This window comes from Mycteria americana, chromosome 1, assembly GCF_035582795.1.
Source record: "Mycteria americana isolate JAX WOST 10 ecotype Jacksonville Zoo and Gardens chromosome 1, USCA_MyAme_1.0, whole genome shotgun sequence".
Classification (NCBI taxonomy): Eukaryota; Metazoa; Chordata; class Aves; order Ciconiiformes; family Ciconiidae; genus Mycteria; species Mycteria americana.
This window is the reverse complement of record NC_134365.1, coordinates 43,905,690-43,923,346: the sequence shown is the minus strand read 5'-3', so window position 1 is coordinate 43,923,346 and position 17,657 is coordinate 43,905,690. Positions and strand designations below refer to the sequence as shown.

The window sequence follows — 17,657 nt, the reverse complement described above, 5'->3', positions numbered from 1 at the left end:
TCTCTCTGCCCAAAATGTTGTGTATGGTTTTCCCTCTAATATCCTACTAGTACTGTTACATACTCTGAAAACGTCAGCAGTTTATTTTAGGATTTTTTAAGAGAACAGTGTATTTAAGCAAATATTATTGAATATCAGCAAATAAACGTTGAGGTTCTTAAATTGCAAACAAGAATATTCGCACTAGAAACCTGACTCAGCCGTGACCTTTCAAAAGCAGCACAGGGAATGTATCACGTGCCTTGTATTTCTGATCAAAACATCCTGAATTTTAAACAGCAAATATTTGCAGTGGATTGCTTTTGTACAAGGTAGAGACTCACTTAATTTCTTGGAAGAAATTATTCATACAGTAACATTAATTAAAAAATAATATTAGGAAAACACGTGCGTGATGTTGTGACAGAAACTGGGAGATAAGAAACATAACAGTGTGATTCACCATTGCTCTATCTGCTTTAGCTGCCTTTCCTAAATGGTAACACAAACCCAGCTTCCCTCCATCACCTTACCTATAAATGAAAGGAGCTACTGTGGCAGTGTTGGGGTGGCTATATTGCTGTTGCTGAGGAAGCTGGACCACACCGTTTCCCGTGCCTTGGCCGCTGCTTGCAGCCATTGAGGCTGACAGAGCCGCAGAAGACCCCGAGGTAAGAGCTGCGCTTGGTTCTTTCCCTTCAGAAGAAGCAAGACCAGAGGAAGGAGAAGCCTTCTCACTAAGTTGAGATTTTGGCGTTGATTGGGACTGGTTTCCTTTTGTAGTCCTCAGTTTTTCAACCTCCTTACTTCCCGTGCATGCGGATGAAGCGCTCTGCTTTGCTGTTGGCACCTTCGATCCAGGTTTTGGGATCCCACTAGAAGACGGTATTAAACTTTCCTTCTTGGCTGCTGTCGTCTTGCTTCCTTTTGGGATTAAGCTTGCAATTTTTGAGCTCTTCTTTGTAGATGTTTCAGTGACCTGGTCCTTTTCTTCCTTGACCGTTTTCTCAGTGCAAACTTTGTTTTTGTCCCTGTTCTTTTCCTCTTTGTCCTTTGGCTGTAGCAAAGACTTTTTATTGCTGAGATTTTTGCTTCCAGCTTTTGGAGGGGTTAACTTCGGTGATACTTTAGGACTGCTACTTGTGGAGCCGCCACTGTTCACCCCACCGCTTAAGACATCCATTTCACCACACTCTGAAAAGGTATCATCCTCTCTCCCACTGTCACTGGGTCCTGAGCTCAGTGACAAAGGCGGTCTCAGAGCAGTCCTAGCATTAACCAGCTTGAATTTTTCCAGCATAGATTTTTGTCCAGATGAAGGGGGCTTCACACCTTCAGAAGGGGGTGGCTTGAGCCTGTCTGAAGATGGAGTAGGGGAGGTTGCGGGACTAGGCTGCTTCACGGACAGCATGGTAGACGTCGCGCTGTGTTTGACATTCATGGATTTGCTGCGCCAAGGCTTGCTGGCACTTGGAGAGGGTATGGCAGAGACCTGCTGCTGCCCAGTGCTGGTGGGATGCTGCACATTTCCATTCATGCCTGTAGATGGGTGAGGACCTTTTGGTGAATCTGCTTAAAAAACAGAAAGAACCAATGGTACAGTTATTCTCCCATCTCCTGTTTGAAGGTGATACCGCACTTCTCTGGCATTTAAAACACAGTTACATGTGATTTATAATAAACATAATTTACATGTGCGTGGACCATGAAGGATGCTAATCAAAAATGCCTTTTTTTCTCCCCACCATCACGCTGTTGCGCAATACTTCTATGAGCTCAGGAGAGCCTTGGAAACACCTTCCTTGTAACCATGTCATTATGCAAATTAAACCTTCCAATTTAAAGATTTTATCTTCAATAAGTCATAAAGAAATTCTTCCAATCACTTGTTAATAATAAAAGACTGAGACATGGAAGAAAAAAGAATGCTACAATATTGGAAGAAAAGCAAAACCAGAGAAAGATGGTTTTGATGTTTAGTGAAAGCAAAATATGTGCTAGAAAGCTGAGGTTTTGGGTGGGAGGAGGAGGACTGGGTAATACTGAAGTTAAATGGATACGATCAATATTCATAAAAGCAAAAAAAAATGGCAGGTCACTATACTTTTTTTGGTTTTAAGTACAGTTAACAACCTTTATTAGCTGACTTCAGGAACTTACCCCAGTGCACTTTCATAGGTGGGAAAAAAAATATATCAACAATTTCATCAGTGTCAGTACTTGAAAGTTACAGTGATACATCATCTACATGGGTACAGCTACGATAGTTTTTTGGGGCCTGAAGCTCAGGTAGATACAGAAGGCTCGTTCACGTGGCTCTGGTACCTTCACTACATTTACATCGTTCAGGAACTTCAGTGAATCTTCAGAATGAATGAGAACAAGACTCCTTCTGCAATAATCAAACTATGCTAATTGACAACCATGATTTTCAAAACAGTCATCTAGCCTTATTAAGCAAAACAGACCAATGCACAAAAGGGTTAAGCTCTTCTGTATGAAGCTCAGATTTCCAAGACATATCTGAGTATCTAAACACTATTACTCTGGAGCACTAGAGAAATTAAGTGGTCGTGGCAATCAAATATAGCTATTTCAGCAGATGACATATTTTCTCTTAGTGTATCTATCTTGTCTTGCCATTCAGTCTCGGGACTGCCAGTGAATTAGGTGTAAGCCTGCCTATAGTATATTGAATTCAGTACTACAAGAAAGCCTATGAAATGTGCAATGCAAATATAGCTCATCTAATGGCAAAAAGAATGCTTGATGTGTTGCATACACACATGAAGCCAAAGTCATGCCTTGGGGCCCCCCTGTCTGAATAATACAGTAGATGAGGACACTGAAGACATTTGTCCCTTCAGCACAGAGTTTGAAGTCATGCATCATTTTCGTTTTTGCAGTCTCAGCCCTAAGGCCCTAGTATGGATTAGACTACCCACCTGGAAGTCTGAAGGCCACTAATACACATAGGAAAGGGAGGATTTTGAGCATCCTGAAAGGGGAGCTGTTTTTTCTTTAACAAAGAGAATGCAAACATAGCAAAATTTACTTCTCTAAACAGCATTAAGAAGTTCTAGTTTAAAAATAATAATTAAAAAATCTGAACAAGAGTAACATGACAAAAATGTAACAGCTTTTACTTGCTTGATGCTATTAACAACTGGACCCCAGCAGGCCAATGACCTCCACCTATAATTCCATCTGCCCAGAGTCTTTCATGTGCTCCTCAGCATGATGTGCAAACTCACAGCGCTAAATGAGCTCAGTCCACCTTCACAGAAGGTTTCAAGCACCTCTGCCGCATCTAATTACTAGGCAAGAAAATGTTAACTGGTAAGGTTTGCCTCAGAGCATTTTTGGGACAGGTGAGGTTACGGCTTATTCCCCAGGCTCCAGGTAGCACCATGCATATGGAGCAGCTTTGGTGGGCAGTTGCAGAGCTGATCCCTCCCTTGCGACCAAGGCACGAATTGCGGCTGGGCCCCTGCTATTTTCTGGTGAGCCTCAGATCCTGGAAGAGAGCCTGGGGTGAACAACAGCTGTTGGAAATTACTGCAGTGCTCAGGCTTCCTTAATTTATACCAGGGATCAGCCCCGTGGCTGATAGCCCAGGACTGGGTGTGCACAAGGACCTTCATGCATACAGCTTGCCTTGCACTAAGCTTGCCTTAATTACACAGGAGGATTGGGGTCTTTAGCTATCTCAATATTTTTTCAGAAGAACAATTCACCATAAGAATATGCAAAGCTAATGCAGAATACACGTAACAATCTGTGAACAGCAGGGTGCCACTACACTCTGTTGTATTAATTCTGCTACATTTGTATGGCTTCAGGCTATTAGTTTTACTACCAAAAAAAAAAAAGTGTTCTGATTAAAAAGAAGAATGTATGCCTTGTCATATTTCCTGCTATATAATATTAACCTCATTGGGGGGAAAAAAACTGTAAAAAGAAGAGTATTTACTGTTTCATCAACAGCTTGTTCTGCTACATATATAGAAAAAAAAACCACAGGTTCCTGGAACCACTGGTACTTATTTGATCCCTATGTCACAAACCATATACAGCATCAACAAATTACAGAGAACTTTAGCTTGCCTTTAATCTTCAATTTAAAGTGTATCCTTAATGTTTCTGGAAGGAATGTGGACTGCATGCTCTCAAGAAATATTGAGAGCCTGTCTGTATGTTTAAAGATGTGGAATAAAAAGATTTATTTCCCGCCAACCCAGATGCATTACTTGAAGCTGCACATCATTCATTGCTTTCTGCACGTTCAATTGGACTTAGCTTTAGCTGTTCATTACATGAAATCTGTCTCCACCTTGTGGTCATTTTGATACAGCATGAACCCAACCTATGACAAGGATTTCATATTTCTATAAACTAAATTTTACAAGAAGACAGTCTTCTGTTTAGGGCCTAATCCCCTTATTGCTGAAATGCATAATCAGCTTGTGGTGAAAACAATTTTGCATTCTGCTTGAGAGCTCAGTTCTTCAGAGCTCAGCCCAACCTGCGTTGGGAAAGCAGAGCAGCAACACCCCCAGGTGTTGAGTGCGAAAAGAGAACTTTCTACCAGAACCAACAAGACCATGACAACCGAATGGACATTTTCAAGTCCATTTTTCATAGGCTGTTGCACAAATAAAGGACGTGTGAGGGGTTAAACTTGGGCCCAATATATAATCAGACTCCTTCGTCTTCTCATCTGTGACCTTTGCTGTGTTCCGTGCTCTTGGAGAAGACAGGACCTCTGTAACAGCTCCCCTGTTGCAGCATAGTTAGGTACTGATAATTGAAATATTCTGTAGCAGGCAGGTGCCTAGATTAGAGCATCCAATTTTAGTCACTCACAATAAAAAAGGTTAGTAGAAAACAGAAGAGCTGCAAGGGATTGCTACAAGGATGTTTGGAGGAATGGGAGGTTTACTTGGTGAGATTAAAAGAATTCCGCTTGTTCAACTGTCCCTTTCCAGCTGTCCGTGAGAAAGTAGCTACCCCTTATCAGCACAGGAGACCTCCACCAGGGACAACTGGCAAAATACTGGCACCAGAAGAAACATAAACAAATTAGCTATAGATGTACATACTGGCCACAGATGAACATCGATTTGCATCATCAGCCAATGGAGTTCCAGGAGGGAGTTTCTCAGAGTTGGTATGGGCAAAATAACCAAATACTGTTGAAACCGAGTTTGGACAATACACAAACAGCATTTTATATTATTAAATTATATTGAAAAGCAGGCAATTAAGCTCTATGACATAGAGAACCTTATCAGTGTTCAGCTACAGTGTTTCTAAGCTCTAAAGGGTAAATATTTGTTTTTAACATTTGACTTGAATTAGAACATTATTTGTTTGCTGGACTAAAAATGCCCTGGGTATCCACCTTATTAGCAATGTGCATAATTACTGTATTAAAATAGTTTCATTTTCATAGTTTTATTTTCATCTTTATTTTATTAAGGCAGAGGAAGATAGATGTGACGTGACCTGGAAAACAGATGTATTCCTTGAAACCCATCCATAAGCTGCAAAGTCCAACCAAAAAAAAAATTTTTAAAAAAATCAGTACACTAAAGCTCCACAGATGAGTTTCAACTAATGGCATATTTCTTGTTTTGGTGCATTCTGTGTTCCTGACTTAACCACAGCTTCACGCAGTTACCTGTGTCACAGCAATGGGTTGGGTCTGTGGGTGAAAGCTGGGCTGTACTCAATAAAGAGCAAACCTAGCTCAGGGGAGCTAGGTTTCTTACTGTGTGAACTACTCCCTAAGCAACATTCAAAGGAGATAACATTAACGACATACTAAATAATGAAATACTAAATAAACGGCCCATATCACATCTTATTTTGGATCACCTTCAGGTCTCCTTTAACTCTGTGACTACATACCCGTTCCCCACTGTGACTAAGTTGGAAACTGTGTTATGCAGGAATGGATTTCAAGTATTACATATAACTGGATTTAAAAAACCCTCTTATGCTGTATATCTTTTCTGAAGTCTCCTTTTAGCACATACAGAAAGGTGTACAGCAGAGAAAAATGTACCAAAAGTGGTTTGCCCTTGAAGATGTTTGGAGGTCCCAACCTCGAATGACTATTCACCTAGCGCAAGTTGCCTCTTTTTCCGCTTCAGTTTATGCAGCGCTCATGCAGAATTACAAGCTATTTACTATATGATCTGTGTCTAAGAAATTAGAGTGTATGGACTGTATATCCATTCAATGGAAGCTGTTAAAGTTATCTTGCTCCAAGCATCTGCATCAGAAGCAAAATTTGAAATATAAGGTTTATTATGTGTGCCACACTGTAAGGAAAAAGTTTTTCAACGTATAGTGACACTTTTTTCTTAAAGAGGTGTTTGTTATTATTACTATTGCTATTGTGAGGGTTGAAGTTTGTTTCTAAAGAGATTCTTCAAAAAAACTCAGGTCACAGAACATCCTCAAATACTTAAAAAAAAATCAAAAGGCTACTTGGAAATTCCATTGTAATGTTAAAAAATTAGCCACTACAATAATTAAATTTAAAATATAGCATAGTTCAGTTGTTTTTCTCTTTAGGCAAAGAAGTAGCATGGTGCTTTCAAATACAGGTTCTCATGTTCTCTTTTAGAGTATTATAAAAAATATCACTTCACTATCCTTGCACTCACAGCAGTCATTTTTTCTAATTAACTTCTGCTTTATACTCTAAAACAAACTTGTATTCGGTTTATATTCTCATATGAAATAAATGTTTTTCCATCTATTCTGCTGTTTTGAAAGAAAGAAAAGAGAGCAGACAGAAACATCCCAAATATAGTTCTCTGTAGCTATGCAACATTACATTTTCTGTATCCTGTAACATGAACGGAATGATTATACACAAACAAAGCCACCCCTTATCCTCTTGCAAGTGATGACTTCACTAAAAAACTCATTCAGGTTCTCATTCTCTGCTGTAAAGAAAAGGGAAAGTAAAGAAATCCATCATGCAAAAAGCCACATTAATGTACAATGCAATGCAAACCTTACCAGTCGAAAGACAGTTTCCAAGTAACATGTTAAGAATATTAATATCTACAAGCATGTCTCACCTTGAATCATTTAACTCTCACATATTTCAGTAGCAAACTTATGTCAACATTATGAAGCAATTCTAACACCTAAACTGCTGTACATACCTTCACTCAAGCAGCCACATCTCCTACTTCGTAACTTCACTATGATATTTGTGAACTATACAGTGTTTGCTCTCTGATCACTCTGATCTCTTTCTAGTTTTAGCCTGGATGTCTTGCCATAAACAAGTCCTTGGTAAAATAAATCCCACTATAGAACTATCTAAAACATTCAACCCTGATAGTAAAAATAAAGAAATAACTATTGAAAGGATGGTTTTATATCTTCAGATACAGCTAGGGGCAAAGTGTGTTCATCAGAATTTTGTAAAAAAAATCTGGATAGCTGCCTGTTGCTTGGATGAAGAACATTCACTGCATACTTGTTCCTCCCACAGACCCCAAGGATGCAAACGGGTACTATGTATATTGTATCATTTTTGACTGTATTCTAACCCAGAGATATGAATAAAATGCTGTTCATTACACAAAGGGAGAAAGAAGGGGGGGAAGGGGCTGGATTAGTTACACAACTCAGAAAGCTCAAATTTTACGTTATTCTTTCTGAGAAAAAGCCTGAAGAGACACATCTTCCAGGAAAACAGTGTCAGGGTGGGAGAAACGGAAGGACCCAGGGAACTCAGTTTGCTTCCATAATGGAGGTTCATATTTAAAGGAGGCAATAAAACATGAACACTGAATTCAAATCCCCGCAAAATTTCATTACAGTTGACTTAATTTCTAATCCTCTATTCAGACTTATATATACACTAGGTAAGGTTCTGAAGGAATAGATGCATGTAATATTCTGATGCAAAGATAATATTCGGAGTCTTCTCCATTAGAGGCTGAGACGCAAAGTCCCCTGAAAATTATGGCAGTCTTCCTTTGGGTATGAGCAGACTTGAATATGGACCAAGATTATAGGCATCCAATATGGATTCATTTTTACTTCAGAAAAACCACACAGTGATATTTCCATCAAAGAGGGATAAAATAGAATTATAACATCTTCAAAGTTTTCAGTTCTGAACTTTAATCCCAACTCAACCACAAGTCCTATTTCAGAGCCCTATCTCCATAGGTCTTCCTTACCAAGTCTAAATATTACATTCACTTCTTTGACCCTTGTGGATGGGTTCTTTTGGTGATTTTTTTTTTCCCTCTTGTATGTTATGTAGAGTAAGCTTAGTAACTTTTAATCACTTACCTTTTTCATTTCCGTTTGCATATTGTGGAGGCTTGTTTTTGTCAATGCTGTTAAAGCTCTGGCTTCTCCGATTTAAATTAGAAGCTCCCTGGACTTTGGTACTGCTGCCTGCAGCTGGCACCCTTGAGGGCCCTGGAAGCCTGGAATGGTATAATCAAAAATCAGTTCATTTTATGTAATGCAACATACAGACAGTATGCAAATATCAGACCAGAATTTAAAACCAACAACTGAAAACAATGATTTCAGGTAAGCAATGAACAGGAGGATTCAAATTAGTTAGACTCCACAAACGAAAATAAAAGCTTATCCTTACACACACAAAAGGAAAAAAGATGCTTTCTAGAGCCACAAGACATGTGAGAAGATGCTTTGCATTTGCCATTAACATTGCTAAAACAGATTCACCCTAACAAACCATTAAAGTGCAATGTCAACTTTTATTTAAATCTGTCACTTTTGAAGAGGAAATGTTACAGAAATTGATTAGAAAGCACAACAATACATAGTTGAGAAATATTTTGTATCTCTTACTCTAGTAAATGTCTCACAGCTGTGTTTAGCATAAAAGCTGGCTTTTTAGTTATCTTTGGTTATTTTTCAGAGGGCTATTGGCTAAAGCAGTTCCACCTTATTATTTTAAATGAAAAATATTGAAAATACATATTTTAGCTACATGCTACAGCATGTATACCTTTTAGACAGAAGTATATAATGTAGATTATACAGTTCATTTGTTAGTATTTGCTGCCACCGTCTGAACCTTACTGTGTGGCTAGGCTTAAGGAAAAACACGTAGACTGTTGTCCCCGGTGTGGGTAAGCCTGCATCTTTTTTCTGTCTGAATCTCTTCTCTGATATACGATTCTTTAATACATGCCTACTTCAAACTTTCTGCAGCATCTTTGTGGGCACCCCCACTCCTTTCCAGTTTTGTTATCTGATAGACAAAATGAAATGCTCAAATCAGCAAGAGCCTTTTGCCATAGGAGAAGAGTATCTCTCTTCTGTTTTCCACTTATTGGACCGATATGATGATTTTAATAGGGGCAATACAAATTACACCAGAGTCATCGAATTCTGTTAGTTTCACTATATTATGAAAGAGCAGCATCAGAAGGGAGAAAAAAATCACATTACAAAGAATTACAAAACGTTAGATTTCTTCCAAACTGTTTTTTGTTTAATACACTGGTATAACAGAAATGTTCAAATCATTTTATTTTCATTAGCGAACATATGTAAACAGGTCCATGTTCTCTTCCTTTACCAATTTAAGCCTCAGAGAGCTAATCCATTAGTTATTTTTATGGCTCATTCTGGCCGCCAGCCTGCCCTGCTAGTCTCTGTGCCGAGCCCAGAGCAGACTGTCTCTGCTCTGCAGCTGTACGCAGGCTAACCTTTACCGTGACCCATGAATTCGAGTGATCTTCTGTTCCCTGAAGAATGCACTAAAACAAACTTAAAAATCCATTTGCTCCTTCTCATTACCCTAATTTGACAGGCAGTAAGAGCCCTGAGATCGTTTGTCAAAGGTAATGAAAAAAGCAATGAGAAGGCATGTGCAACACTGGAAACTCATCTGTTCTGTTAAAATATAAAATAGTTCTGCATATATTCTGCATGCCAGAATTTGAGAACTTGCCACAGTAAGCACATTATACATGAGGTCATTTGCTCTACACACTTTCCAGTTTACCTCATTTTCTGTCTGTTTTAATTGAATTCAGGTTTTAAATTGCTCTTGCAGAATCATGTTAAGCAGCTAAGGAAATGCAAAGAGAAGAATAACAAATAAGGGACAAGTCACATACCTCTGAACAGGCTTCGGAAACACTGCCACAGATTTAAAGTATTAGACAATAAGACTGTTAACCCCGACATGTTGAATGTGGACAAGACAGGAGCATCAGCAATAAGGAAAACTGAAGACCTATAAATGCAGGTGCAAAGCAACTGGACCGTGGTATAGCTCATTCCAAGCTACCACCAGCAACTCAAATTGTGTTAGTGCGCTATACTGCAAAATGCAATCTTTATTGTAGATTATGCAATTTAGAGTTCATTGTTCTCACCAATGAACTGTACAGCAAAGGTATAATTAATGAACACATTAATTATCCCCCACAAAAAAAAGCTAGAAGAAGATTAAGCTTTAGACCTCAGTTTCTTTCTTCTGCAATCTGGCTTGTAGATTTTAGTGCTCATGGAAGTGATAAAGTAAAAGTACTGATGAAATCTGAAACAGGTCAGCTCCTACACACAGCTCTGTCAAATTCACTGCCAAAACAAAGCATCTCATTAGTGGGGACTGTGTGCAGGCTACTCTTGACGGAGCAGAAGTCTTGGACGTGGTTCTTTTTTCTGCTCTATTTTGCTTCTGCGTGAACTTGGCTCTGTGAACTCAACTTCTCAGGTGGGTTTGCGATACATGCAAAACAGCTAGTGGGAATTGGGATGGACTCCCAAACTTCTTTTCACTCATGACTAAAGTAAGGATTTGAGCCAGAGAGTAGAGAGCACTAAAATCACCAACTAATCCTTCACATCCAATATTTTACATGCAGGATACAAAGATGCAGGATACATAACAACCAGAAATATTACTAATATACAGTACAAATCAGCTCCTTCCAGTCCATACAAGGCTTTCCCGTGGCAAAGCTCATTGTTGCAAAGCTTGCACGCACAACATAAATACACATTGTTTAATGTCTGCTTATGTCCAAAAGATAAAATATCAATGGGCATATACTTGCTTGAGTATCACTAACAAGCAATAAATTAGAGATATTTAACTGACCTAGAAGTCTTTTTTTGACTGGTTGCAATTCCACTGTGATTAGACTGAGTTGCATATCTGGCTGTGAGACTGTATGAGAAGAAACAGAGAAATTGAATTAAAGAATTTCTTTGAACATGTATAGAAAGAACACACTTACCAGCAAACTATGAGTTAATGAATGCAAATTGAACATGGATGGAAAACACAAATTAACTGGCAAAAATATGAAATAATGCAAACATGCAGATTTTTATGAGAGATGCAACACACAGATTATGAATAATGGATATTGTTATAACTTGTCTCATTTGCTAGAAATTATCTTAGGAATAGACAATGCGGGCAAATTTCCAGTGACTGAATTACTGAAGTCTAGCTCAATTCACACAGAGTGCACCTCAAAACTTTGTGCCTTTTCTTTTTTTCATCCACAAAAAGTACTAAGCACAAATATATAGCTAGTAGTTTCTCCAGCAACCTGACTGGGTTCACAGTCTGGCAGTTAGGAACAAATTTGCTATACGAGATCCAACGCGGACTCAGAAAAATTCCCACTAAAGGAAGGTGACCCTCCTGACAGTGGAGCTATATGGAAGAAGCATCCCATCATCATTTTCATTACTGTTACAGCAGCACAGGCCATGTATGTGATGCATTACCCAGGCAATGAATCTGAAGCTTCATTAAGAAAGCCCTGACTCACTGTTAAATTCCACAGGAAAATGCACCTTTGTCTATCAAGGCATCTGAGTAATGTTCCTGCAACTGAAGACATGCTGTGCTACAGGGCTAAAAACTGTCTGTTCCTTTTGACACCCAACATGTCATTATTAAACAGCAAATTTATACCTCTATTCTTTTAGACATGTGCATAGGGGATATGTCAAATGTACGGCCAAGGTAAGGCCTCCTGCCAGGTAATTTCAGTTACTATAAACAGGTGCATCCTTTGGGATACACACAGCCTAAGGATATAGACAGGTGCCTAAGCCAGGTGCAATCACATCAAATTCCCTGCATTATTAAGGAAGTGACAGAGATCTGAATAAGCAGAACTCTGATAGTCACGGATTGCTTTTGCCTCTTGCAGTTCTGCATCTTCCAGAAGTTCTTCTGAGTAGCAGCAGAAACCACAGTGCTCTAGTCCTGGCTTTATAGACTGGCAGCACTTATAAGAAACACCTGGTGGTATTGAGTCTACCAGAAAAGGGTTAAGCAATTTCTGCTAGTCTACTGAAGCAGATAGCCTGAGTATAGAGCGGATAGGAGAAGCCTTCAAGGGAGAAAGGTCTTTCCATACTGGCACAGCAGTCCTGAAGAGAGGCAAGGGGAAGGCACAAACCAAGGGACAATGTGAGACTTGAATGGGATGCGTGATTATTGTTACCTTACCAAATTAAATCCCAATAAAGGGTTCAGCATTGCCTCTGTGCCTGCCAATTACACATGGCACATGTGCACACAATGAATATAAAAAAAAGGAGAGTACTTCAGTCTTAAGAGGGCAAAAAGGAAATATTCAATATATAAAAGCAGTATTCAATTTTCTGAACATATATCTTCACAGTAAGGCTGACAAAGTGCTTTTTTATATGACCATAACTTCTGTGGTAATTATAATAAATTATAATAGTATCATAATAATAGTATCACAATAATTACAGTTTATATATTTTTATCTATCTTGTCATTAGTATATTATATTTCACTTACAGCTATCTTTCTTAATAATGGCTGGACTTATGACACAAATGTGACATAGGTTGTTTTGCTGAAATTGCTAAATTTGTGCCTGACATAATAGCCCATCTTTTGATGAGATCTTCCACTCATGTTTTTTTCAACATATTTAAAATTAAGGAATCTAGAAATGGTTAGCTGGTTATCTGCATTGACTAAACTAAGATGTTTGTGAGAAAAATGGTATGTCAAATAAAACCTTAGTGCATTTATGTTGTAAAAGGTAAAATGGTACACAGTACAATCAACACAGACAGTGAGCTGGAAAAACAGAGTGAATAGGATGCATTGCCATAGCGTATCGTAGCTTTTCTACCTCAAACAAGACAATTCCAAAGTAACTGGAAAGATCAAACAACTTAATCTCAGTGATGTTGCCGAGTTGTTGATAAGCTAGCCCATAGACAGACGGCACCTTTTTTTTTTCCTTTTTCTTTTTAATAGCAATAAATACATGAAGCACCTATCTGGAAATGCTTGCTGGAATACTTTCCTTATGCCTGTTACTTGGGACTCCATCCACTACCAATTCATGAAATGTCAGCCTATAGACTGCTTTCAAAATTTCCAGACAGGCTTGAAGGGCATTGATGGATGTGTCAACGTCAGTAAAGCATCATTTCCACTGTGACTGAGTAAATTTATTTTCCAAAGTAATGTGACAAATGAAAGGGAAAAAGAGAACTTTAACAGCTCATAAACCAGGTGCATCAAGTTCCTAATGACTTTGGGTTTTCCTTCTCAACTAGCACTGGATGTGCTGGATCCATTAAATCTTTGCACGGATGCCTGTTTCCCAACTGCTGGCCCCACTATTACAAATGTGAACTGCAACACAGTTGCAGACTAGACTTTAGTCTAGCCACTCTTCTAAATGTAGAAACAAATATTTACCTGCTGCCCTCTGTCCTACCAGATAATTGTCTGTGGGTAACATCTGGCAGTCAGGAAAATAAACCTGTTTTGCTTAAAACAGTTATTTTTTTATGCTTACAGGTCCACACAAAGGTATAAAAAAATATGTGCCCGCAATAAAGCAGCAAATGCGTATTAACAAACCAGACAGTACAAGTTTAATGCTACAGCATTTAGGATGAGGAAGGATTTATTTCTCAGAGGGATGGAAAGGGGGACTTTGAAAGCCTCTGGTTCTCAGCTGCCTGCTCCCAAGACCCGTTCCACTGCCATAATACTCCTACCAGCAGTCTTCCCCAACGTGGTCACAGCTTCAACTCCTCAGAAGAGCCACAGCAGTCACCTGCAAAGCCCAGCCCCAGTGCATTGGCAGGAAGGGGACATACAAACTACAGAGGAGACCAAGCCTGACTGCAAAGCCTGCAGGAAACCCCGCTGCTCCTGGAGCTACAGCCTGGCGTTGCAGTGCTGGGGGCAATTGCAGCACTGGACCTGGGCCAGGACTAGGCATCTTGCGTAGCCCTCCTCTTCCACCTAACACATAGGGGAAGAGAAGGCAGATGCTCCTGGTTAAGCAAATCCTGTTCAAAACAAGTAAGATGGCATACACTCATCTGATCCCAAATCCTTAGAAATCATCTAGACTCTGCAAACTGGCTTCCCGGTGGAAATCAAACCCCAATATTTTCTCTCGCAAACCAGGGAAACACCAGTCAACACAGCAGATATGAAACGGTGACAGTGGGTAATTTCTGTTGCTGGTCCCTTGGTTAAATGCTGTGAGAAAATGGAATAAACATCCTAAGACCGCCCAGAAAGGCAGTTCAGCACAGAGGTAGCTGGGGTAGCATTGAAAAGGAAGGTACAGAGACGTTAGAGATGGTGCTGACCCTGAGGTGCTGACGGGGAGCACCACAGCTGTACTACAGCCACGCCGGCCGCAGGAACCAGGACTCTGCACTGCGCCGTGGGGCCCTGCAGCACAGTCAGTCACGCTGGGAGCTACGCACCATGTTGCACCAAGACGGGGAACTGATCGAGGGCCTGCAGTTGCAAGCAGGATAAAAGGGTTTAAGAAATGGTCCTAAAAGGTGTAGGGGAACCTAGGAAGTCAAGCTACAATACTAGAGGTTCTTAAATGCCCTCCCGCTGAAAGTGAAGTGAAATATTCAACTGAAATGGGCAAATAAGAACGAAGAAGATGAAGAAGGAAGACAAGTGACTGCTCGACACCGGACTAAACTGCCAGAAAGTCCTTCTTGCTGCTACACAAATAGCATGGTATATCAAGAAAGAAGAAGCTCCTTGAAAGTTTGTATACCACATAAAGCTGAAGGATGGAGCTCATATAAACCTGGCATGAATCAAGCTGAAAATATTTTAACCTCCTTCTGCAAAAAGTAACCCATGCAGTGTCACCCTGCATATCATCTACTTTTTATTAAGTCTTTTAAAAGTTCAAAAGGATCATGTTACATCAGACTGTCCCTTTCCTATAATGTTAAGAGACACGTGGTGGTTCTAAAATGCCAGCTATGTGATCTGTTAAACTTACACAAAAGGCAAAGGTGTTTGTAGTACATAATCAAAGTCTTTCCACCTTACTGACCTGAATTCACATACCTGAATTTTAATAGCTATTGATCTTATAAAATGTATTTATATCACTAGGGTGACTGTGCTCCAGAACTGTTCAAGACTTTCTATTAGAATGATTCCCTGATAAAAAAATAGTTTAAAAAGAAGGCATTTTCAATGTAAAAATTTCCCCAGAAGGTCCTGATTGTGCTGTACACATTTTTTTTCTTTTTTTCTTCTTTTTTTGTTTAAAAACAAGCTCCTTGGCTGTATAATTCTTATCAGCCTGCCTGGCAAAAAGAACAAGAGATAATATTCTAAGGTTCATCTGACTCCAAATCCCAAGTGCCCGGAGAGATGCCACAGGAAACAAAAGTTTCCAGGCTCCTCACCATACCAAACAGTCCGGGCAGGTAAAAGATCCCTGATTCCTCAAATGGACAGCCAAGGAACACTGAGGAGGAAACCAAAAAACCTGAATTTTCCCATGAACAATATTTTTCAGATATTTCTTTTGCCTTTTTAGCCCAGTCCTGGTGAATTAATATATCCTTTATCTACATATATGTATCTATCTATCTACTTATGTATATTTAAAAAATGTTATTTATCTATATATAAATGTTGTATATGTATGTGCATTTTATAGATATATCTATGTTTTATATTTTATAGATGTATATTTTTAATATCTATCTCTAACACAGAAACACACATTTATTTTTTCATTCACAAGAGTAAATGTCTATGGCTCAGGCAGTTCTAGCTCATACCATGTCATCTGTTCTATATTAGGTGGACATTTCTCCTTTCCGCTCTTTGAACTTCTGGCATCTTATACAAGAAGTCTGTCTCCAACTGATTCAGGCTTGGAGGTACAAGTAAAATTGTGTTTTCAATGTTTTCCTGTTGTTCACAGCTCGTAAACCAAAACACAGATAACCCAGTTTTGCATCAACATTTATGTTCTTGCAGAACACTGTGACTTGTAATAAGAACGAATCATCTGCCACAGTGACCATATCTTTCCCACCCTGGTCCCAGTATTTGCAGTATAGGTATTTTATGGAATTTACTGAAAGAATATATGAATCACAACAGTGAAGAAACAAAGAGGATATCAACAAAGTAATAAATGTGCTACTTAGCTACTGTGCTTAACCTGACCTGCAGCTCACCTAAAATAATGCAATCTTTTAAGAAACACTAATTTATCTGAACAAATCGGCCAAGTGGATAACAGTGTGCTGCCAGAACTAGGACTGGGCCCTTAGGGGCCAATCATACCCTTTTATGACCTTATCTCCATACCGTTTACGATCTTGCACTAGAACAAAATGATATCAGATGATCTGCACAGAAATGTATGCCACTATTCTGTTTCACAGTTTGATAGAATGAGACTGTAACAAAGTTTTCTCCTAGAGGGAATGAAAAAGGGGGTGCCAGAAAGCCTGAGGCTGTCACTTCTTCAAATCTACACTCATCGCCTCTTGAACCTTTTCATAGATTTCCAGAAAATCCACTTTCATCAACACATCATAAAGTATGGTTGGGATTGCTATAAACCTGCATCAGTCAAATAATTACCACATAGTTAAGCCTGTTTTTACTGAAGGTATTAAAGTACATTTGTGAGCATTTTGTTTGGTCTCCCCATTGACTCTAAAATAGTGAAGAGCTACGCAATACAAAGAAACTACAAAAGATTCTACCAACATTTCAGCTATGTTCCCATAAGCATTTTCAAAAAAGCAGACCAAAACACAAATACATATATAAGTGATTTTCCTAAGCTGCTAATTTATCTCTTGTAAATGTGGTGAATTTTAAATACAACAAAAGCTCATTTTTTCGCTTCTATTTTAATCCATTTTCCATGGGTACTAATTGTCGTAAACAGCACTGCCTGTGCTTCTTTGGAAGTGTATGGATTTGAAATTTTTTTTTTGGTAAATGAAGAGAGAAAGTAATCTTCTCCAGTGTAATGTTACTTCATTAACTGACATCTGCAAAACAACAACGTGCAGAATATCACATTTGTTGCACAGTCTGTAAAAGTACTAAGAGATAAAAGTTGATAAAAAGGACTGACAGTAGCAAAGAAAGTAGCAGTACAAATATAAAACTGTGACTTAAATGAATGCAAGAATGCAAGGAAAAGAATGAGTCACACATTGCTATCAAGGAATCTATTAAGGAATCAAAAGGAATAAGGAAAGAACATTTTGCTTCAGAATAGGTAAGAAAATTAATCATAGGACAAAAGAAAGAATGAAGACCGCAGTAATTCAATATGGCTCCCATTGCACTTTACATTTATTTA

The 17,657-nt window shown here is 38.9% G+C and overlaps 1 protein-coding gene across 14 annotated transcripts in view; it reads right to left on the bottom strand.

Moving 5' to 3' along the window:
- Positions 1-17,657, bottom strand: part of NAV3 (neuron navigator 3) — a 564,703-nt gene that overhangs the window by 135,800 nt on the left and 411,246 nt on the right. For 10 of the 14 annotated variants that reach the window (XM_075495976.1, XM_075495912.1, XM_075495921.1 and 7 more), the window contains 3 exons: positions 11,117-11,185; positions 8,314-8,453; positions 513-1,551 (listed from right to left, as the gene is read on the bottom strand). In XM_075495976.1, the coding sequence (XP_075352091.1) occupies positions 513-1,551; positions 8,314-8,453; positions 11,117-11,185 (1,248 nt within the window). The remainder of the gene's footprint in view (positions 1-512; positions 1,552-8,313; positions 8,454-11,116; positions 11,186-17,657) is intronic. The other 4 variants (XM_075495931.1, XM_075496019.1, XM_075495970.1 and 1 more) reach the window with 2 other exon arrangements.